The sequence below is a fragment of the Astatotilapia calliptera genome, chromosome 17 (assembly GCF_964374335.1).
Source record: "Astatotilapia calliptera chromosome 17, fAstCal68.1, whole genome shotgun sequence".
Classification (NCBI taxonomy): domain Eukaryota; kingdom Metazoa; phylum Chordata; class Actinopteri; order Cichliformes; family Cichlidae; genus Astatotilapia; species Astatotilapia calliptera.
This window is the reverse complement of record NC_137438.1, coordinates 8,533,851-8,558,423: the sequence shown is the minus strand read 5'-3', so window position 1 is coordinate 8,558,423 and position 24,573 is coordinate 8,533,851. Positions and strand designations below refer to the sequence as shown.

General features: G+C 39.6%; 1 protein-coding gene across 2 annotated transcripts in view; it reads left to right on the top strand.

Moving 5' to 3' along the window:
• Window positions 1-24,573, top strand: part of gpc5b (glypican 5b) — a 62,098-nt gene that overhangs the window by 23,403 nt on the left and 14,122 nt on the right. The window contains exons 8-9 of one of the 2 annotated variants that reach the window (XM_026146864.2): window positions 9,986-10,106; window positions 17,567-17,696. In XM_026146864.2, coding sequence (XP_026002649.2) covers window positions 9,986-10,106; window positions 17,567-17,696 — 251 coding nt within the window. Of the gene's footprint in view, window positions 1-9,985; window positions 10,107-17,566; window positions 17,709-24,573 lie in introns of both variants that reach the window. The other variant, XM_026146863.2, reaches the window with a different exon arrangement.

Below are 24,573 nucleotides of genomic sequence, written 5' to 3'. Positions count from 1 at the left end.
GTATGTGGATGCTTGCAAAGAGCTGATGTTGTGTTAGCAGTGTAATGCATTTGTGTCTCTCCTTTTGAATTTCACCATTTATTCACCATTTTTACTTTATCAGTGTTGGATAAACCCAGTGACAGCTACCTCCATAGCTAGAGCCTGATTTATTGGCTGGCTGTTATTGTTGGCTGGCATGAGCATTTATAATGAAAATAAAAATCTAAGAAGAGATGGCAGAAACACCCTTCAGCCATGTTATGAGTGTTGATGTTGTATCTGTTAAAATTGAATCTGTAACTTTCCTCTTGGCAGTACACATTTGAACGGCACAAAAACAAATTGATCTGTGCAGAGTCTGGAAGAGTATAAATGAGTAAATAAATAGCTGGACATAACAAATATTAGAGAAAACTGTTGCTTCTGAAAGAAAAAAAATGTTGACTAATATATTTAAATATTGGATTTTATCCTATAACTGGCTCTACTCGTAGTTCTATATTCAGTTAAGATCTAGTGTGCATACTTATATATATATCAACTACACAAAACATGAATTAACTGATACAGAAATGTACTGAATGTAAGGTCAGAGATGAGATGAAAAAACAAGAGTAGATTCTGTTAATGGGACAAATTTATGTTTCTAGATGTTTGCATCGCTTGAGCCTGAGTGAGGTATAACTTTCAGGCTTTGCTGCATGGACAATTCAAGGCCAATTTCTTGTTCATTTCTCCCTCCAGCAGCTGAAGTATTGCTCCTGCTGTCTGTACTGTTGCTATGGTTCAGAAGCTACAGCAACCCATGTTGCATGAATACTGAGGAGACAGAGATACTGTATTGGTTTCAGTTTATTCTAGCATTTACCCACCATTCAATGTAAATTCCAGCCCAGTATGTTATCCTATCCTGTTGTATTTCACATGCAATGAGCTGAATTCTGTCATTGTTTTTGCTACCTAAAACTGACCCTTTTATGCTTCTTTCTAGCGCCACGCTTTGTTTTGTTTTTTTAATTCTTTAACTCTATTCGTTATTAATAATTACATTCTATTTATCTTACACTGGAACTTGATGCTGTCTCATTTCATCCACTGTTCGAAACGAGATGTTTTAGCTCCTTTCCCTAAAAAGCTCCTTTTAAGACAGAATTCTTCTGATTCGTTGTCACTGACAAACAGAAGGTTTAAGCAGTAGGTACAGTAGACAAGTTGTACAAGTACAAGCACAATAGCATGCCTGAGATGACCATATTAAGCCTGTCATGTCACTATAATGCCATACAGAGCATAGATATTTTTATTTGCAACTTTGGTCATGTTAAAAAAAAACCCCATCCACATTCAGAGCATAATATCTATTTAAAATGTGTCTGTGTGTGTGTGTGTGTGTGTGTGTGTGTGTGTGTGGCTCCTATAGTTGCCAGGGCAGGGGTTGTGAAGGTTAGAGAGTTCGTTTCCAGAGTCTTTCTCATGGTGATTACTTTGGCAGCTTAAACTAGTAACAAGACAAATGGACCCACACACGCACACATGTACCAAGCACACACACGCTTAGACAAATGTGCTCCGAGACGCACATTCTTCCACACATACCGAGCAGCAAACATACCAACATGCACCCGGCAATACACACACTCCTCTGGAGCACACTCACTTAGATGTGAGCCCGTTCTATCCGTCTCAGCAGGGAATCTGTTCCTGTGATAGAGAAGGTTTATTTATTGAAGGTCTACCAACCATACGAAACAGGCCGTGTTGCCTTGAAGGACATCCTACACACGCTACGCTCTTTCTTTCTTCACCGTTGATGCTGCTGAAGTCAGTGATCCTCATATATATTTATCGGCTTTGCTTTTTCTTTTTCACTGGATATTTAAAGAAAACTGGAGCAGGAAACACTTTAAAAGGATAATAACGCTAAAAATTGCATTGTTACATGTTGAGAAATCCACAAATTAGCAAGCTATTGGTGGCCTGATGTACCAGACAAAGAAAAACCATGCAAAAGCAAGTCTGCTCTCATCACTGGTGTCGCTTAAGTTTTATGCTGGGGATCTTATTGATCTTATTTATTATAATGCCCATGATTTCAGATGCTGAATGAACATATCGAGTAAAATACCTGTCCTTACTCTGTCCTTTCTTTAACATTTTAACCTGTTGGGACATTTCCCACATCTACATTCTTTACCGGTCCATTCCAAACTAGATATCCCTGCATTCCCTCCAATTTTGTGTAAAAGGTCTTGAATTAAATATTAAAAAATCCGCCACCATCATTCCAGCCTGATGTTTTACTCACTCTCATAACAGGTTTAGAAGAGATGTCGCCCTTGGCCTGTGCTGGAGCGCAGCCAGTCTGTGCTTCTCTGACCTCTTTACATCTTCTTCTCTCATTCATCCATCAATCCATCCACCCATTCTCCCATTAATTCAGCCATCCATTCATCTCTCCATCCTGCTATTCAGACCTCCATTCATCTCCTCCGCCCTCTGACCCACTTCACTTACAAATGTCTGGTGTTGGTGAAAGTGTGTGTTTGTGCATGTGTGAAAAAGATAAATGATGAGAAAGTCTGAGAGTGGATGATGGAGGAGCAGAGGGCAGATTATAGGCCCCCTTTTTTTTCATGGTTACAAGTTGGCATGACAATGAAGATGGTTACACCTACATTGTAGGGAGACTAGACTGGAGCACAAGAGTAGGTGTCGTCTGTTTTCCGGTATCCAAATCCAACTTATTTAAATATTGCAGTTAAAATATCTGTTCCTAAGTGCATCTTAAATAACTACTAAAGAAGAAGAAAAACAACTTTATTTAGCTGATTTTTTTTTTGTTTCAGCAGTGGAAGTCATGTAGCTTCTCCAGCTGTCTCCTAATCTGGTCAGAAGGCACAGCCAGGTTTATCAGATGTGGGGCGTGGGGTCTGATGCGCTGAGAATAAATGAGAGAGCATCAATTTACAAATAGTCTGAAAGTCGGACACAAGTGAGAAAACAGTACCATCAGAGAAGGCCCGACGCCAAATTCTTTATAAACTAAGCATACAGGTGACAGGACCCAGCTGGCAGCACATAATCCTCCAGTGGCTCTGGGCCATCCTAATATATCCACTTACACACACTCCCCCAAAGGTGCGCCGCTCACAAGTGAGACTCTAGAACAACTAGAGTTGAATAAGAGCTGTATTCAGAATAGTGATCTAAACCGATTTTTTTAACTTTTATTTTCATATTTCAAAAGCATTTATGGCGTTCCACATTCATAATCAAGTCGCACAAGTATTTTCACAAGTTTTGCCAGATTCAACTCAGGACAGGGCCGAATCACTGTCATTTAGGGTCATCTTACTGAATGCATTTCATGGCGAATGTTTTAATTGTCTAAGATGGAAAAGCAAAAACTCATTTTGACACAGAGTTTGTTAATGCTGGCTCGCACTGCATTCACACACTCCCCAAATAGTCTGAGGTTGGGAATGCACTCCCTCAACTTTGTGTTGGTCATTGTCACTTTAAGTGAAAGGCAACCCACAGCTAATAGCATACTCCACATTAAAAGTTTGCAGTGAAATGTTTGCACGCGTGCAGTACAAGCAAATGTATTTCTTTCACTCAGGCCTAATTATCTAGAATGAGTAGAAACATCGCTGTGGGCACATGTGTGATGAATGTAGACCTTCTGATTGCAGTTAGATCTGTAATGGCTGATTGCCTCCAGAAGAGGGAAGCAACAGATCAACATCTTTAGCGACCGCGCATTAACTCTGTCCTTTTCACTAAAAACCTACCATACCCGGTCTATTTATGCGTCCTGTGTTTGTGTGTGTGTTCAAATGTCCACCTCTGATTTACATCACCCCTTAATGTTTTATGAAGACATGTAACAGTCCAAGACAGAAATGTCCTGAACCCTGAGGAAGTAGAGAACTGCTTTTTTCCCCCAGACCAGTCTAAACCACACTGTACTTTCATCTGGCACAAGAAATACAGGTTTATCCCTCAGGTGTGGGTACAGTGTGTTACTTTGTGTAGCCTATGTATGCATATTATAAGTGTGTGTGTGTGTGTGTGTGGAGTGGGGTTGAATGGGCTAATTAAATGTCTCCACAGGAATGCAGCTAGATTTACAACTGAGGTTGCGACGCCTATAATTGCACTCCTCCCTCAGATCAGATCACCATTTCAGGTGTTATAATTTTGTGTGTGTGTGTGCGATCCTTTAACGCTGCAGGGAGGCACCTTAAGAAATGAGCGCTATGCGTGTCACTGTTAGCAACCTCGCAGTAACTAAGGGCAGCGGCAGAGGAGCGTTGTCATCGTGCTGCTGGTGATTTATGTGTGTCGTTCTCCAGATCTCATTAAGTGTCACTCACAGTCACACCTCTATGTGTTGTCTACACGCCACAGTTCCTGCAATACTATCATCAGGCGCCGAATAAGCAGCACAGCTGGGACATCTGTAATCTGGGCCAATAGCAATGACAGCTTCCAATAGCTGGTATTAGACATGAGAAAATGTTTCAGATGTGCAGATGCTGTGGACACTTTCATCTCCAGTTGAAAAGGATGTGTATGATTGCCAGATGGTAAATCTTTGCTGTGATTTCAGTAACCTTTGCACAGTTGCATGTGTAATCTCCTCAGAAAAACAGGGAAAGATGCAGTACTGCCAACAAAAATGAGTTTTTAAAGGTAGAATAGGTCATTTTTATTGTTATTTAATAGGAAATTATTGTATTAATAAAGATATATTGATTTGTGCGTAATTATATCTCCCAACAAACTGATGGGTTCTCATAAGTGTAGAAATACACTGGAGTGGGCACTGGTTTGCGGAGGCGGCCATGTTCCCTCGCCACCATGAAAACAGTGGCCTAGTGGACATTCAGCTTTTCTCATTATGTGTTTCTCCTCCTTCTCCTCCCTCATTTCCGCCTCATCTTCTGCTTCTTCACCCCAAGCCTCATCTCCTGAACTACAGTCAGACCTCAAACAGTTTCACTACATTCTCACATTGTATCGTCACAGTCCATATAATGTTAGATCGACTTCAACGTGGCTAACACCAGCTAACAACGGCAAACACAGCAGTGTTTAGGGCCAGAGGGGTTCAGGATATCCTCAATAGCTGACCCCAGTATCACAATCATCAGACAGAAGCGAGCTTCACTGACTCATCAACTCATACTGAAGCTTCAAGGTTTAAACCCCAGTGCGTTGAGAGATGCTCTTTTGCATAGCTTGATTGTCATGATGGGTTATTTGAGCTGCTGTTGCCTTCCTGTTAGCTCAAAGCAGTATCAAATTTGTTTTGTTTTTTATCAAGAAACTGCGGCTCATTGTATATCTTTTCATCTTCCGACCAAGCTCTGTAAACCCCTGAGATGGTTATGTGGGAAAATTCCAGTAGCTCAGCAGTTTCTAAAATACTCAAATCAGCCTGTCTGCAACCAACAATCACGCCATATCCAAATCCCTCCTCTTCCCCATTTATTTGCTTAGTTTGAACTTCAGTAAGTCGTATTAACCATGTTTATATGTCTAAATACACTGAACGTTTGTGTTAACTAGCAGTTGAACAGGTGTACCTAATAAAGTGGTCAGTGAGAGCATATTTTTGTGTGTTTGTGCTTTTTGCAGGCTGTAGTAATTTTACTAAAAGCTATGCATATAAACACGGCAAAATCCATCACGGTCTCAGTGTCCACATAGAGATATATTACATTTATTTGCATATTAATATGGAGAAGGTCACAGAATGTAAAACCTCTAATATCTGACTCTCTGAGAAATTTACATTTAAATATCCAATAGAAACACTCGTCTGCAACAAAAGTATGTCTGTCTACACCGAAACACTTCTTCTGTGACTTGGAGGAAAAGTACTGTTGTTCATTATCTGGATACAATTTACAGACATGTAAATCTTTTTATCCCCTGGAGGAAACGCCTGTCTTATAGTTAGTGTACTCATGCACTGATACCTAATAATGTTCATATCCACGCCTGCTTGGTCCTTTTGTGCTTGTTCCATTTATATTAATTTACTTGTTTTTCGTGGCGGTAAAAGAAAGTATAGATTCAGTCAGCCTTGTATATATAAAGGTCAAATCAGCTGTCTGTCAGTCTTGGCTGCATTGTTTCAAATGATGTCAGGTATGTTCCCAGCTTAGATCAAGATAAAAGGAAACATGAAATATGCCAGCAGTATGTGTGAGGTGTTGACACTAACAAATTCACTGGATGTGCGCTGTTGACACTGATCCCTAAACTCTTTGCTGGAGTCTGTGGAATCTTGGGATTTTCCCCTTAAGGGAAGGTCTGTGGTTTTTAATTGAGCTTTTATTTCTCGTTTTGCTTTCTTGTTCATCACCCTTTTTCATTATTGCCCTTCGCTTCTTGCTCTATCATGCTGTTTTTTGCTGCCTTTGATTTTGTTGCCTTTTATTACACATCTTCATGTAGATGTACGTCAATATCCTGTTCATATTACATGTAGTCCATTATCTTGTTTTTATTACTTCATTCTGTTGTGGGCACAGTACATGTGCTCTCATATCCTGCTTGTGTTAGCAACACACTCTCATACCAGTCATGCAGCTAAAAAACTACAGAATCAAATGCTTTGAATGTACAGAGGATTAGGCAGCATGCATCTTATGATCTCTTGTTGTTCATTGGCAATCAATGTTCCCAGTTCCCATGGTGACGGTGTTTGAAATGTTTCTTTTGTTTATGTAGCAATACAGAAAAAGATATGGTCCGTATCATGTGATGAGATTAATGGATAAGCCACCTAATTTAAGTATAACCCAAACTGTCTTCATTTATAAAGCTTGACCATTTTGTTTTATCCTGCAGAGATCATCAGATTTGGGAACATTTTTCGTTAAAGGTACAGTCAGTTGAGTTTGAGTTTATTTTGTCGACAAAAATAATATTGCACTCATTTATTATAATTAATTAATTAATTGTTCCAAGAAACAGATACATTCTCAAATTACACAGGAGTAGGCACCAATTTGCAGAAGCTGCCATGTTTACTGTATGTTTCCTTTGTATCTTAAACACAGTGGTCAAGATTGACAACATCGTTGTGCCTAATGGCATTTTATTTATGTGGCTAGAGAGCAGCGTACATAGCAGAAGAGAAGGGGTGTTTGTACGTCGTGGAGGCAAATTTTAATTTGTGCCTGCACTTTCAGACTGGAGATATGAAGCATCATAGCTATATTTTGCCATCTGATTATAGGTTCCTTTTCACTAAAGAAATGAAAACACAGAAGAAAGCAACAACATGACTGGCATTTGAATATAATCTCATCCTCTTCCTTCTCACCTCAAGCCTCAACTCCTGAACTGAGGTCAGAGCTCTAAAATATGAAGTTTGCATAAACATGCTCATTTATTCCCAGTATTGTTGCAGATTAGATATGCGACCCTCCGCTTCCAGACGGCTAACAACAAGCCGGCTAAATGAAAGCAGTGACTGGTTAGCTAACACTATGCTAGCTAATGTTAGACTCGAGTGTTTGTTTCATCTGATAAACAGTTTGATTGTCTTGCATTTTATCAGACTTTATTCACTAAGTGTTTGAATAACATTAGATGCAATTCACAGAAAGTTTCCCTAACACCTGCTAGCAGCTAACAGTAGCAAAAACAACACTGATAACTGACTTAAAAGTTCAGGATGTCCTCAGCAGCTCAAATTAGTAACTCGTATCTGACTCTTTATGCAAAGTTTTACAGCTACCTCCAGAGTAAATAGACATGGGCACATATTGACAGCTGAGGTAAACAGCGGACTGACAGAAAACAGAACTGCAATCTACTGACATCTAGTGGTGACATTTAACATGCTGTACCTTCATTGCAGCAGTAGTCATGCACAAACAGCTTCAGGCCAGTCAGCTAAGATTCTGTTGCAATATTTTCATCAGCGATTATTTTAGTGCAACACATTTAACAACACATAAGCATGAGATATGAAAGACTCAATAATATAGAAAGTTTACAAGTGCAGAGCCATGAAGCAGTTAATAAGGGTCGCACATGAAAAAATAAGTCCCTCCAATATGTTTACTAAATGCTGCACATTTTTCTTTTCCTGTAGCAACTCTGCTTGCTTTTACAGTGCTGTTTTTCCCTTGACACTTTTATAATGCATCCTACGAAACATAAAAGCAAAACCTGTAATAATATTTTTTAACCATACCAGTTTAAAGCTAATGAAAACATCAGCAGTATAATATTTAATTAATTCTCTTTGCTTCGGTTTCTATTGATGCTGTATTCTTTTCCCCTACTTCACAGGAAGTTTGCCTCTCCGTTGACCTGATTTTCCCGTGGGGATCTGTAGTCTCACGCTTTATTAGCAAAGCATGCAGTTTGATCTTTTGATGTGATATGTGTTTGGCTGCCTATTTAATGTGAACTTGCATGAAGATGGTTTGGAACGTCTTCTCTCACAGGGACAGTTGATAAGCATTTTTGTGACATCAGTTACTGTAGCTAGTTCAAGTCAGGTGTAATGAATCCAGGCACAGATTTAGAACTCACTTAGTAAGGCCTCAGGACATGAACACTTACGAGCATCAAAACTTGATCTGTGTGAGAACACAACAACAATCTGAGAAACTTAATTAAAGGCCACACTGTGTTAAGTTTCACATGGGATTTTATCCCAGACCAGCAGAGTAAGCATGGCTCCAGAAGAAGAGGTCTTCACCACCGCACCATCTCTTGGCATCACTCAAATCAATTCAGATTCATCCACCATGTCTCTGCTCCTTGGTTCCCACAATCCTGTTCCCTCGTTGCCATTGCCAGAGTGTGTTTGTGCTTTTGAGGGTGTGGACTCGGTGGTTACTGAGTTGGTGGTTGATTGTATTAGCTAGCAAAGCTGGTTTGGAACATGGAAAAATGTGACTCATGAACTTTTGTTTCTTCTTTTTTGCTCTTCTCCCACTTCATCTTCGTTTTGATCCACCCACCAGACAAAATGATGTGATCCTTGCTTACAGCCTGTTATTGAAAAAAGCTATCAGTATGCAAGATGATCAAAGATGGCACTCGTTGCATGGAATAAATTGTAATACTAAATTTACTTTGATTGCATCATTTAAAAACATGCAGAGTTACTCAGCTCTAAAGTAAAGTAATATCCTTTCAAATGATTTTAACACTTGATTCTTGTGTCCTAATTCAGCGCGTCTATAGTGGGTACCTCTGTAATATATTGATATGTAAATGTATGATGCATATATATATCTATATATATATCTATATAGATATATAGATATATATACAGACACAATTATCAAAGAACTAAAATATCTTAAACGTATATTAAATTATACAAAAAACATCTTTGTAAATTGAATTTCAGTTTCCTGTGTGTGGGAAAATGTGATTTCTAAAGATGAATCATTTTACAACCTTGCTGAAAACCACTAATAGCAATTACTGTAAGCAGTCCATCTGTTTTCAATGAAATATCCCTGGGAAAAAAAGTAAAGAAATAAGATTAATCTGCATAAAGATGAGCTCATATCACAAGTTAGTCCATTACTGTGGAGTAAATGGTGACTTTTCTTTTTGCAAAGGGTATGTATGTGTCTGTGTACTTGTAATACTTCTTGTCTTTACTGTTGTTGGTAGCTGCTTACTGTCAGAGGTGCAAAAGACAGATTATTAACATATAAGTTCAAAACTTGGTTTAATGTTAAGGCTAGGGTTAGATCTGGATTATGGGCAAGTAGTGATTATGGAGGGGTCAGGATAAGACTCGACAAAACCAGCGTGAGTAAATGTAATATCCTCTGAAGTAATGGAAATATGACCGTGTGCATGTGTGTCTATGAATCCAGTGCACTCTGACTAAACACACGAGTATAGTGAATGGAGAGAACTGGGACAGGAGAACAACACTCACACAGAGACAAACTGGGACAGGAAGTACTGCATATCTTTCTCATGTTCTGCCTTTCTGTAGTTATGCAGGTCGTGTGGTTGGCAACACTTTAAAAGCCCAGAGGGAGAATCCCGAGCTGACTGTGCGCAATACGGATCCTGTCCTGAAGGGCGCAAAACAGAGGCTGGAACAGCTAACACAGGTAAATGCTCAACCCAGTGTTCTCCCAGTTTGTTACTCCCAACAAAGGCTGTCTTATAAAGTGTTACCCAAATTCTTATGTTAAGATGGATGATACTGAGATTTTTCCCACCCTAACAACAACTGTTGTCCAAACCGTCTTGTAATTATAGAATAAGCTATAGTCCCAATGTTGATATATTATGAGTTGGTGGCCTTTCTTCTAGTGCTGCAATCAATATTCACTCTGAAATATGCAATCGAGAGAAGAAGAAACCTTAGATTTGGGGGCTTTCCTTCATCTTTTAAGGACACTATGATGAAACAAACTTTCATACTTCAAAAGGATTTTTTGAAGTATGAAAGTATTTGCTTATGAGTGGTTTTCTTGTTTTCTTGGATGATTTCACATCTACTGAACATTAATATACCCTGCGCTAACCTTGGCAGTGACACCCTATGGTTGCCATTCTGCGGGAGTGATGATGATGATGGCTCCATTTTTTTTTTATATGTGTGTGTCTGCGTTTGTGTGTGTGTTGCGGGGTTGGAGGGGCGCCCTTAAGTTCATCTGGCCTTCAATTATGCGCTACCACCTCCTGTGTGAAGTGCTGCTTAATCCAATAAAGTTAAATGTCAGCACTTGAAACACAGGTAGATAATAACACTCAATAATAAATTAATTAATTCAACAATTAAACTGGAATTTATGCAGGACTTTCAAGGCTGTACTCAGTAAGGTAATATGGAGATATGATTTGTGTGAATGATTCATAAAATCATACGATTCCGTAGAATGATATATGAAATGTATTCATTATCATGATTCATTATTATATGTGTGGACGATGTGGCTTTGGACCCTTCTGGATTGAGGGAGACAGCCTGATACATCATACAACTCATACTGGCAACATAATTTGGTTTGCTGGTCATTCACTCATCAATTCAAATCAGTTTTATTCATATAGCGCCAAATAGTCACCTCACTGTGCTTTATAATGTAAGTTAGAAACCCTGCAATAGTAGAGGAAAAAACAAACAATCAGAAAACCCTTTATGAGCAAGATCCTGGTACAGTGGGAAGGAAAAACTCGCTTTTAACAGGAAGAAAGAAGTAGAAGCAAGAACTGTATAACAACCTAATCTTTTGTTCTTTAGATCTCGAGTAAATCTAAAAAAGGATACACACGCACTTTAATAAAGTAAAATAAAAACAGGGCTATGTAATATAACGAAACTGTAAGTTTAGGGTTTTTTTAAACTTAGTAAATGTTACTCAGACAGGTGGAAACAGCTGATTTCTTTTAAATTGGTAAATCTATTTTTAGTGCTGAGTTTTGTCCAGCAGCAACAATTTGGAGTCAAAATAAACAGTATCCGTCCTCACAGGCGTCACATTGTTTGAAATTCTTAGTCAAGAACTTTTATGGTGTTTGTTCAACTTTATTGTTTAGTCTAGTTGAATCTGAGTTTTGCAATCCTGCGCTTGGGTTTAACTCTTGAGTTTTCTTAATGCCAGTTTTTAGTTCCCCTGCTGCCACCCTGTTTGTTCCTCCTTCTCTCTCATTTCTCTGTTGATGTCATCATCACCCTTTGTTCACTAGCTTGACATCGTGCTAAGTGTTAGTATTAGGTCTCTCACTCATTTCCTATTTTCCTTTGAGTGTTGGTTTTCCTTCATGAATAGTTCGCTTTACTTCCTGCTTTGCCTGTGTTGATAATCTGTACCCATGTCTCATTTCCTCTCCGCTCTCTAACCCTAAATTAGCCTTCTGTGCTCACCTGTGCACATTCATGCTCTTTAGACCTGATTGGACTTCATGTTCTTTGGATTACAATTTCTATTGGCCTATTTGTATTTTTCTTTGATCAGTCACAATAAAGGCTCACATTTTGTTTAGTATTCAGTCTGCACTTCCCTGCAGTGGCCTCCCCTCTACAATCCACACATCACTGGTAAACAGTAATGACTGGAGATGTCACCCCGCCCAGCAGTGTGGCCCACTGATTTGTTTTTAATCATTTTTAAAGGAAGCTGGTTATCCAGTGGTGGCTGCTCAAGTTAAATATGGCCCCAGTTTTACACAGTTACTTCTTCTTGTAGGTGTTTACAGACAGCACATGTGGACCACAGAGATTATGAAGTTTGTTTGTGTTTTTAGATGGGTGTGGAGGCTATTGAAAAGAACTATCCTGTTGGCAACACACATGTATAAAATATATTACAGAAACTAAACAGTACCCCCTAGAACTGTCATAAAAACAGAAGTTATGTCTTCCTAGCAACAGCCACTCCTTTTAAAGAAAGCCTGTTAACCTCTGGTTTATGTAATGTTGGTGAGGGTAAAGGAAAATTAATCGGATGGGACATGCTAAGGCCTAGTTTTCTTTTCTTTCCTTTTTTTTGCTGTTCTGCTGTTCTGTGCTTTGTCTAATTTCACTGGTGACTCCATTAATCATGCTGCATTTACATGGAGAAAATGCCAAGTCAGCACCGCCCCGTACTCCCCCCACACACACGTACACAAACATGCACTACACATGCACCATGTATTCATTTATGGATGCGAGTTCCTTCTTACGCTCATTAATTCAGTCTAACTTGTATACTCTTGGTCATCTGTGATTTAAAGACTATTCGAGCTTTTTGCCGATCTTCAGATGTAATTCAGACGAACACGCGGTTAGATCAATGTGTTTGGATACGCGGCCTCTGGATCGATCGTAGTAATGCTATACAGGTCACGACATGAACCAAAGGGAAAGGTCTGATATTTTCCATTCTGAGGTGCGGTGTGGTCTTTCCATCTTTCTGATAAATTGCAGGATGCAAGCCTCTGCACACATACAAACAAACTAAGTGTAATTTGAACCTGTTGAGAGTCGCCTTTGCAAACCCACATCCTGGGCTTTGTTTCTTTGAAACTAGGTGCTCCGGTGGCTTCTCTGTGGGTGAAGCCATTCATCTGAGGCACAGCCGTTAATGCATACCATTTATTAATTATTATTCATGCCTGTCATGTGTGCCATTTACACGCTCTGACCACAAGGATGAAAGCAGAGGGAAAATATGAGACAGGACACAGAAGCGTCCCTGGAATTTTAATCATTTCTCCGACCGGGTTTTGAAGGTCTGTCTTTCTTTATGCGTTTTCGTTGGTGTCTTCTTATCTGTCACTGTCCCAATTTGTATTGCGTGCTAAGCAGACCTTTGGTGCAGTAGCTTGTTTTTCACATAAGCTTTGCTGTCTAATGGGATTTTATTAACGCAACCACGTGTTTATACTCACAATTAAAACTTGTAGGTACATGCACAGCCAGTCAAGATGACATGAATCAACCCTTTGTGTTAAAAAGGGGAAGGGCTCTCATCTTTTGATTACATGGCAGCTGAAGATGGGCAAGGAAGGAGTTCTTCTCTTGTAAAATGATCATTTGTCAGCATGTGATAGGATCATTTACACCCAGTAAGAGCTTTAAATTATACCAATTTTATTGTGGAGACTAGACTTTGTGTCTCAACGCAACAGTCTTGTAAATCGTAGTTTCACTTTCCTGTATTTAGCTGACAGGAGTGTCTGCTGCTGCTGTTCTGTTTCAAGGTTTGACATGTTGTGCACTGAGAGCTGCTCTTCTGCATACCTTGGTTGTAATGAGTGGTCATTTGCTTTACTGTTGCCTTCAGTTCAAAGGAGTCTGCCCATTCTCCTCTGACCTCTGGCATCAACGAGCCATTTTCTCCCAGAGAACTGCTGCTCACTGGATATTTTCTCTTTTTTAAGACCATTTTAATCCCAGCAAATCAACAGTTTCTGAAAAACTCCACACAGCCTGGCACTAACAACGATGCCACCTTTAAAGTCACTTAAATTACCCATCTTCCTTACTCACTTTGAACTCAGCAGGCCATCTTGACCATGTTGACATGCCTAAATTATTTGAGTTTGGCTGATTACATATTTGCATTAACGAGCAGTTGAACATGTATAATTGTTTAAACATTTTATAAAGGCAGTGTCTTATTATCCATCATTATTAAAATCTGATGTATTATTGAGAACAAAGCAAAAAATATTTCTATTTTTACAGTATACAAAAGTTCATCACCTCAGCCACTACCAGTTTAAGTTTGTCTCCAGTCATTAATTACACTGGACAGACCGTTCTGGAGTTACCACACTTGAATAATTTTATTTGTTGGCTCTGTTGGTTTCACAGAGGAGTTTCAGTGCCACATGGCCCAAATCCTGTTTAAATTTCAGACTTTCCACATGACTAAGAAAACAGTCCTGGTGGAAACAGTGCTGTAATGTATTTTTGTCCTCCCTCAGCACTCATTTGCAGTCCAGTGACATGATGGTGAATCACCGTACAGAGCCTAGTCTGTTTCTGTGTCCCCTCGGACATGCTGTCATATAATAACCTTGCTTCCCCTTGGTTCCGTGGCTGCTACACGCCTACTCTATGGTGGAGGCCAGATGTCCCTCCGTTTGCATCCCACATTCTTCTGCCCCACAAGGAAACTCCACAAGGACTAACAGGCACCCTTGCTTGTTAATCAAATAAAGTGATCGATGATGCCTGCTTATTTTAAACATGTTTCCTTGATCCATACACAAGGATAGGTGCACTGTTTTCATTGTTATACTTATATAGTGCGTTTCTACTCTCCCGGAGTACTCAAGGCGCTGTATACAACATGCTGCATTCACCCATTCACACAAGTACTTCTAAACACAAGTGCAAACTAATAAACATTCACACTCCAATAAACACATCAGAGAGCAACCTTGGCATTAGTATCTTGCCCAAGGATATTTGGTGTGCAGCCTGGGGAAGCCAAGGATCGAACCACCAACCTTCCAATCAGTAGATGATTTGCTCTACCACCTGAGCCACAGCCACCCCACAATGCTGTTTGCCTACTTAATATCTTCCCCTTGTGAATCAAAACAGACACCTTATGCTTATGTGCTAAAGGGATTATATTTGGTAGGCAGAGTTAAGTCATCTTTAAATACGAGAGAGTCAGACAGATTTTGTCTGTGTATAAACAAGCAGCTGAGACAGGGAAAATCAGTTACAGCTCTCACTCTGCAGGATAGCAAATTTAAAATTATCATAAAATTTCAGACAACTGACTGTCCATTTAGTTGTTCAGACAGTTTTCAATGTAGTACAATAATATAAATCATTCAACTTAATTCTTTTTTAATAGCACCCGATAGCAACAACAGTCGCCTCAAGGAGCTTTATATTGCAGCGTAAAGACTCTACAATAATACAAAGAAAACAGCAACAATCAAAGAACCCCCTGTTAGCAAGCACTTGGTGACAGTGGGAAGGAAAAACAGACTTGTGTTGTGATTGGCTGGTGGTGAGGGAGACAGGATGAAAGGCACACTGTGGAAGACAGACAGAAATAAATAATAACTGAATTATTTAATAACAGATTAGATGCAAATTTGAATATAAACACATAGTGAGTAAAAAAAAAAGGTGAGTGAAGAAGAAATAGTTAATGCACCATGTGAAGCCCCCAGCAGTATAGGCCTATTGATGTGTAACTAAGGGAGGTCACCTGATCCAGCCTTAACTGAAGGTTTTAAGGCTAATCTTAAAAGTAAGGGGAGGGTCTGCCTCAAATCCTAACTGGGAGCTGGTTCCAGTTTGGAGAGGGGCCGGAAAGCTGAAGACTTTTCTTCTCATTTTACTTTTAACAACCATAGAAACCACTGGTAACATGATGAACTCTCTCCTCTTCACCGCTTGGAGGTGTGGTATGGATATGATCCTGAAGCTTGAGTGCTCTACCAGAGGTTCTGCACAGTATCTTAGCTGGTGCTTGGACTGTGCTCTTCTGGACCAATTCTGCTGATGTTGTGCCTGCAATCTGCTGGAGCCACAATTTTAGTTTTGGCCCCTTGTACTTCTCTGTTTTCTTGTGCTCCTTCTTCCTGATGTAGCTGTCTGCTGAGATTGCAATATATATCACAACTGTGGTCTTCTGTTCCTTGTCAACCACCACAATGTCTAGTTGGTTGGCCAGCAGCTTTATATTGGATATTGTAGTGGCAACACTACAACACTGCTGGCTTTGGAACAGTTGGTCAGGGAACCAAATCAAGTAAAGGTCTCAAAGCCAGGACCACCATGCTACCTAATCAGTTCCAGCTAAGGACAGAAATAAGGCAAAGGAAAAAAGATATATTTTACTGACATTTTATTTTTCACCATGGTACCATATATACATATATATTTAATGTCTTCTTATGTCTTTTTCCTTGATAAAAATGCTGTATGTTTGCCTTGTCTCTGTCCTTAGCTGGACCCCATCTATATGACCCACCTTGGCTCTTTACAGTACTCATTTATCAAACTATGAACCAATTACATGATCCTGTCATAGTGTATGGGTGAAAACCGTATGACTTTCAATTTGATGACTTGTATGTTTTATTTTTTCCTTTGTTTTAACAAAATGTGAACTGTTATTTATAAATCTGGTAATCATATTTTACTTTACTTTACTTTATTCATATAGCACTCTTTACAGGGTAACAACCCCAAATGCTTCACAATAATATAAAACAGATATACATAAAACAGCACAATCAAGCATACAGCACAAATCTAGGTAAAAGCCAGTCTAAATAAATGAGTCTTAAGCTCCTGTTTAAAAGAATAAATGCAATCAAGGCAACATAATGATGGAGGCAAAGCATTCCACAACCTGTGGGCCACTGCTCTAAAAGATCTATCTCCTCTGGTCTTAAAATGTGTTCGTGGGACAAATTTTAAGACCAAAACAGATAGATCTTACCACCACTGAAGCTAAATCCAGTATTGTATTTAAAAAGTAATCAAATAGCAGGCGTGAAGACATGAATGGAGGCATGAAGCTTTTATCTGGCATCACAATTATGCCACGGCATCGGCACTGATCTAAATAAGCAGTGGAGAGTGGGATTCTTGTTGTCATACCATGACTTGAATAAAGTTTTCATGTGTACTTTGACCTGTGTTTTTGTCTACATGTTCCTTGTTTTCTAGTCTTTCTTTCGATGTGTGTTTATACATACATGTCATTCCATTATAAAAATCAGTCACTGCCTTCCATGTGACCCCCTGAAAATTGGATTATTCTCGATTATAGTATACATTACAAACTGCTACCCCTCAATTCTTCAGACTTTGCTTCCAAGGAAGGTTTTTCAAAGACTTTCTTGTATCATTAGGTACTTTGTTACTAGCAGCCTGTCACAAAACACATAATTTGTTCCAATTTCTTTAGCTTAAGTTATGAAAAAAGACAACATAGTTTGAAAGACATAAAAAATGTTTTTCTACCAGTAAGGTTATCAAATAAAATCAGAACAAAATCTTGTCACAATACAGAACAAAATTTGAATCAATCCAAGTGTCTTGCAAATGTATGTGTAATATCTGTGGACATATGTGTGTGTGCGCTTCATTTAGGAGCTATTAGTGGAGCTGGGCTGGGCGAGCAAAGTGAGAGGAAGGGTTGAGGAAGAGGAGGGAGGGAGCGCCCACACGGAGGGAGGCAGCGGAGACGACTGTGATGATGAAGATGGCTGTGAAGCATCTGGTGAGGAGAGCGGTGAGTCACACACAAACACATAGGCGAGCTCGCAGAAAGAGAGGAACAAACATTAGCAAACATACACCCACACATATACGCAAATGAGTTGGTGCACGCTTGCAATCTTGTCTTTAGCCTCTGTAGCTCTGGGGTTTCCGGCACACATGCTTGCACACATGCACGCATGCACACACACACACACACACACACACACACACACACACACACACACACACACACACACACACACACACACACACAAATAATAAATAAAAGACAATGTGCTCATGGTTCATTGGTATTAGTATGGTAGAGATTTAAAATACTGCAGCCTCCACATATCGTGTGCCAGCCGGGAAATGCCCAGAGGGAGGGATAGTACTGAGAGATGGATTCAACTGTCCTCCCTCCTCTCTTGCTCTCTCTGCTCTTCTCTCACTTTTTCCATCTCACTTTCTGCTGGTCTCTGCAGTTTACTTGCTCCTCTGCCGTGATAAAGGATGCACTAACAACCGGGTCATGCCAAAAACAGAAATGGGGGGCGGAAAAGAAATGTAATTTTCGTCATTTATCTCTTGACTTATTCATCGTGCATATGCTTATACATAATACATGGGTGTCACAGGGAGAACTGGGACCCGTAGGAACGTTGAGACAATTCCACAGAGTGGATGAAGTTCAAATTTACTTTCATTTTAATTGCTAATTTCAGAAAGGATGCTCTGGGTTGAGGGTACTGGCCAAATGTAATGTTTTCTGTCCTTGGCCTGAAAAACATCTAAAGGCCCTGTGTTTCTCATAGCATGAAATGTGTTGACGAGTAAAGAGAAGATTCAGCTAAAAAACTGGGTCCACTGTTTTAAGTAGAGTGAAAGCAAAAGGAAGTGGTGCTCAGAAAAATATGGCTTTGGGCTGCTTGACAACTAGATGTGGAATTTTCTTTTATCTAATAAAGCAACAATCATGGCAAAAAGGTTAATTAAAAGTAATTTAATATGCTCTAAAGATAACGGACTACTGTGATCTGTGTTAGCTGAGAGAAAATCTTAGAATGACTGGTGGAAATACAATATCAAAGCTTTTCACAGGATTTCAGAAAGGTTTTGATCCTTTCTGAGCCATTATGTCTTTCTTAGCGGCTTAATACCACCTGAACAGCTGTGGCTCAGGTGGTAGAGCATGGTAGACTGGGTCATCTACCGATCGATTGGGCCCTGACTTCTCCAGTCTCTGTGCAGAAGTATCCTCGGGCAAGATGCTGAACCCCAGTTCATCCACATGAGTGTGTGTGTGTAAATGTTAGATGTTAGATAAAAGTGATATGTGAATGGGTGAATGACACTTTCAGTAGAAAATGCTGTGAGAGCTCAACCGAATACCGAGGTGCTATAAAAATAGCAGTCCATTTATCAAAATGGGGAAAACTGTAAACACCAAATCTAAAAATCTAAAGAATGTCATCAGCCTTCGAAAAACCCCACTGCACATATCTTAATATATTAAACTAAGTTAAATATAGACTGGATATCTCTTCATTCTGGTAACAAAGTTTATTCAGTCTCATTTAAGTAAAAGTTTAATTAAAGGATTAGAAATCTCTTTTTTAAATGTGGCCTGGCCATGAGTTGTTTCAAACAACATGTGCGCGCTACAAACACGTAAACAGTTCTTATGCAATAACAGATTGAATTCAAAACAAGTAAAATTGCAAAACACGTTTAGTGCAAAGTTAAGAACAGTCACGCTGACTTCTTTATCCTTTAAAATTGACCTAAATTTCCGCAGAGTAGCCTGCAAGGTGTTATAACACCCAACATCACTGACAAGAGTAAGAAGTGGTCTCTTTGGCAACGCTGAATCATCGTGTTTGAAAAACACTTGTAGCTAAATCGCTGTATAAAGGTGGGAAGTTCAACCACTAGAGTAAAAATCTGAATTCCTGTGAGTGTTAAGTTACTCCTTATAATAATGAGGCGGTAAATAACACTGCGAAGGATGGAGGACACGATGCTGACATCTTAAATGGGATTCATCTGCTATGCTTATGACCTTTTTTCCTTCCCAAAAAAGAAAAACGCACTAATAGCCATCTTCTGTGTACATTTTTCAATGCCACTGCTGCAGTGTTTTTATGTAGAAAACAAAAAGCAGCTGGATTGAATTCACTTGCTAAGTGATAATGTAAAGGCAACATGGCTGTTTCTAAGGCTCTTGTCGTTTCTGTGTGCCCTTGTTCTTTGAATAGAGATGAGCCTTAGCAAACTATTCAGTTGTACACTTGTAACTGTATCAGTACTATTTATTCATAGCCGGCCTTCAAGCTAAGGCATGCTTCACTGAGTATCCAGGATGCTGTGAGCCTCTCAGCAGTATTTTAATGCTTTAGAAAAGGACCATGTTTTGTTTTTTTGTTTAATCTCTTTTGTCACCTGTCAGGGACCAAGCAGTAAAGCATAAAGGACACAGGTGGTTTTAATTCAAAAAACGGGTTTTATTGACCCAAAAATATGAAAATATATTTAACAAAGCCAAAACTTAAACAGGCAGACCAATAAAAGAGGTCAACTCAACAGACTAAACTCAAGATAATAATTAACAAAACCACAAACAAACATATGGTAAACTGACCTGCTGAAATGACACACACACAGGGGGACTTAAATACTGGTTTAGCTAAACCAAATGACACACACGGGGGAAAACAAGATGGCTGCCATATAACCAACTAATACAAAACATTTAAACAAACATGAAACACCCCCCAGGCAATGAAGCATGTGGTGCAATCCAATTAGGCTGTCAGCAGTACTTCAGGTCTCCCAGCCCTTTGCCACACCTTTTGCCAGACAGGAGGAGACACCAACCCCCAGGTAACTCAAACAAAGAAAGATGTATTAATATAACATAAAACAGAACTTTGACCTTGCAAGGTTAATATGTGTGCACGCCATATAAACATTGGAAGGTGTGATGGAAAAATGAATACATTTAATAAAGAAACGATATTGAACAATAAATAGAATATTTTAAAGTAGTGACTGTAAATTAAACTAAAGTGAATCAACGGGTGATGAGGTGTGGAGCTTACCATGTGTGGCATGCCATCACATCACCCAATGGGGACTCAGATTGTGTACCTCACGGAACAACACTGAACATGCACTTTTATTGAGAAGACTTTATCTCTCACCTAAAAGATCTAGCAAACTAGCTGAACTTCAATAACCTCCAAAGCTTTGTGGGTTGGCTAAATGTTTTTATTCTTATCTTTAGATTTCAAAGCTACTTTACTGCTAACACCTTCCCCCACTCACCCTGGTAAATCCTTTTTTCGTGGATGCCTGGACACTATCCTTCATTTCGACACACAGCCTACGGGAATAACAACTTCCTGACTTGACCTTTGTAAACACTTTTAGTTTACAGTGTGGGCTCAGTCACTCATTTCCGGTCATACTAAAAAAAAGTATCTATTGTATAAATTTCAGTCATGCTATGTTTCAAAAAGGACCACATCTGTATTATTTTCACTGCTAATGACTTGTTAATCTCAAACAATTAGCCAATAAGCAAGTGGTTTATAGTCAGACCTGCCACTTCTCTTCACACCTGGTTTGTTTAAACTGAGATGGTGATGGTGAAAATGGTAAAATCTTTGAAATGGGCCAGTGCAAAACCTGGTTCTGCTGGAGCTTTCTTCCTTTTAAAGGGGAGTTTTTCCTTCCCACTGTCACCAAGTGCTTGCCCATGGGGGTCCTTTGATTGTTGGGCTTTTCTCTCAGTTATTGTAGGAGCTTTACCTGACAAAGTGACTTGAGGTGACTGCTGTTTTGATTTGGTGCTATATAAATAAAATAAAATTGAATTGAATTGAAAACTCATGCTGAATGTGAAGAAACCTAAACACGTTCATTGCGACGCAACTTCCCATAACACATACAAGCAACTGGAGTCTCTGAGTTTGTATTGTTGTTTCCCAGATCAAATCACTGAAGTCACATTTTTAGTGTGTTATGTAGTTTCAGTAGGATGAAAACTGAGACTGGGAAACAGATTCAGGTAAACTGGTCAGGTCACATATATAATCTCATTGAAAAAAAAGGTAGGAAACCATTGTTGGTTTGTGTTTTGTTTAAAAAAAGGATAAAATAAAAACAGCTCTCTTTTCATCTCTTAAATTTATAAAAAGTGATAGTTCAGTGACAGGTGACAGAAGATTTTAATTGATAGTTTGTTCACGCACATCATTCACATTCCGTGTTTTGGAAAATATGCACATCACGATTATTTTTCAAGCATTCAGATAACTTCGACAAGGTAGCGTGTTCACTTCACCATGAGCCCTCTCTGAGGAGCGCTTCTGTTTGTTTTCTTATACTGCATGACCTGCTTATTTAAGAACACTAAAAGTAATGCATTTGTCACTACATTTATCATACCCTTTCCGCTAACCTTGATGTGCCACTTCTGAGGAAAGTCAAACCTCCCGCCGGGCCTGAAGCTGGTACGTTGGTTATTTGCAGAGAAAATTGCTGGTTATGATTAAGCGAGCCGGTGGCAGCGTGTTGGGATCTTGTCTCTCAAGCCTGGAGAAAGAATCACAATATAGAGTGACAGACGGGGATTTTCTGCATTTCTTCCTGCTTGTCACCCTTTCTATGCATATAAACAAGGCTAACATGCACTGGAGCTGAAAGAGTGATGCTGGATCAGCTAGACCCCACAAATCACATCAAGGCTCACACAAGCCATTTCTTAATTTTTCTCTGCTTGTACTTTGCATGTCTGTACAGCAGACTATATCAGTGATTCTGAGGTAAAGCATAAATAAAATACTATTGCATGAATAAATTTAGGCTGCTGTGTTGTTTTTAAAGATGCGGCTGCCACTAAATCTAGGCTCTCCAGCTTTATCTCTTTAAAATTCTGCCTACAAACCACTTCTCTAAATCCGAATCACTGAAATGTGGAGCTTATTATTTCACAGGAGAGGAATAGCACAGAATCCAGACTCTGCTTGCATTAGAAAGAGAGAGTGTGTGTGTGTGTGTGCGTGCAAATGAATCTTTACGACCTCTTGTTTGTGTGCCCAACACTCGTTTCATCTGCGATGTCTGAGATTGAAGCGTCTTTGTGTGTAACCCAGCATGTTTTATGTGTATCTGCTCTCTGCCGCTCTGACTGACAGAAACAAATCTAGTACTGTGTTGCTTCTTGACTTACAATGTCTGTATGTGCGTCCTTGAACACACACACACACACACACACACACACACACACACACACACTCAAATACCATTGTGTTTTCCTTCTCCCTCCCTAAACCCAGATCTATCAGATATGAGAAAGATTAAGAATTTCTTTTGCAAATATTTTGACATAATTATTTCTCAGCTTTGTTGAGAGCTGAGGCGGGACGAGGGCAGCGCGTGTGGGCAGAGAGGGAGGCGCGGTGCCAGGCCATATCGGCGGGTGGCAGAAGTCAAGCTCCAAAACGGATGTGTTTTATTTATGTGGGCAACGTGAAGTTGCTTCAGTTGTGCCGAGACAGCACGCGGTCTATTATTATTTGATTTAAGTCCATTTTCCACATCAAGGCGAGTTGATCTCAGCCGGGAGGAGGAGAATCAGTTGGCAAACAATGCTCGCCGATCAAAAACAAAAGGAAAAAAACAGGCATCCGAGCACATGAGCAGTTAAAAGCAGGCAGCTTAAGTTTAAGCTATCTGTGCCATTAGACGGAGACGGTGAACTCCAGCCAAACTCATGCTGGAGTTCATTCTCACACAGTGTTGTCATACGTTTCGAAAACGTTGTTATGGTGAAGATTCAGGCGCAGCATTTGTTTCACTGTCACCAGTGGAAAAGCGATATGATAAACGCCTATAAATGCAAAGGCTGAAGCTAATGGATTCTGATCTATGGACTTCTGCATCAGCAGTCAGATATAGCTTTCCTCTTTGTAGGTTATTTAATAGTATCACTTATTTATTACATTGCAGCAGAGTCTTTTTATTCTCTTGATCTTTACTGTGCTTCTTATGTCAGTTAGTCATTTCAAACTCTCTCTTTTTCTGGAATTCACCAAGATTAAACTGATTGATTTTCCTTCCTTAAACGAGCACAATCCCTTCTTCAACTGGCCCATCTCCGATCGCTCTGTCTCCCTAGACATCCAGGTCCCATAACGTCAATAATGTAAATGTAATCACCTCTCCTCTTCCCTTCTCTTCTCTTCTCTTCTCTTCTCTTCTCTTCTCTTCTCTTCTCTTCTCTTCTCTTCTCTTCCAAATGAAATGCCACATCACCATAGCTGCTGTACTATACTGTGGGGGGTTGAATGCTGAGATAGGGAAACTATAACCTCCAGGTATCCACGAGTCACTTTACAACCAGTAATACCACTCTGGAAAGCACCAAGACCACAGGCTGGTTTATATTCTGCTGCATACTCGTTGGTAATATATTCAGGAACTCTTTAAGCACAAGAGGCATTTGTGTGTGTGTGTCTGTAAGAGAATGTGTGAATGCACTACTCGCAATGGGGTGCTCAATCCCTGTAGCTATGGTTACCAGGTGGTCTGTCCTCCCATGGGTCCTTATTTGATGACAATGAAGGAAGAGGAAGAGAGAAAGGGAGTAACACACGGAGCGATAAGGATAGTAAGGACGTGGTGGTGGGGTATACGTGCCATTTCTCATGGCCAAGTAGCAGTGAGTCTGTGCATTGTGCTTCCTCTTTGTTCCTGAAGCACACTGGAATCTGCAAACGCACAGTTTAAGTCACAGTTAAATTGCTGACAGTGTTTGGTTCTTAACATAAACCTGAAATAAATAATAGACATACAAACAGGATAGTGTACACATTGTTCCACCTATCTTC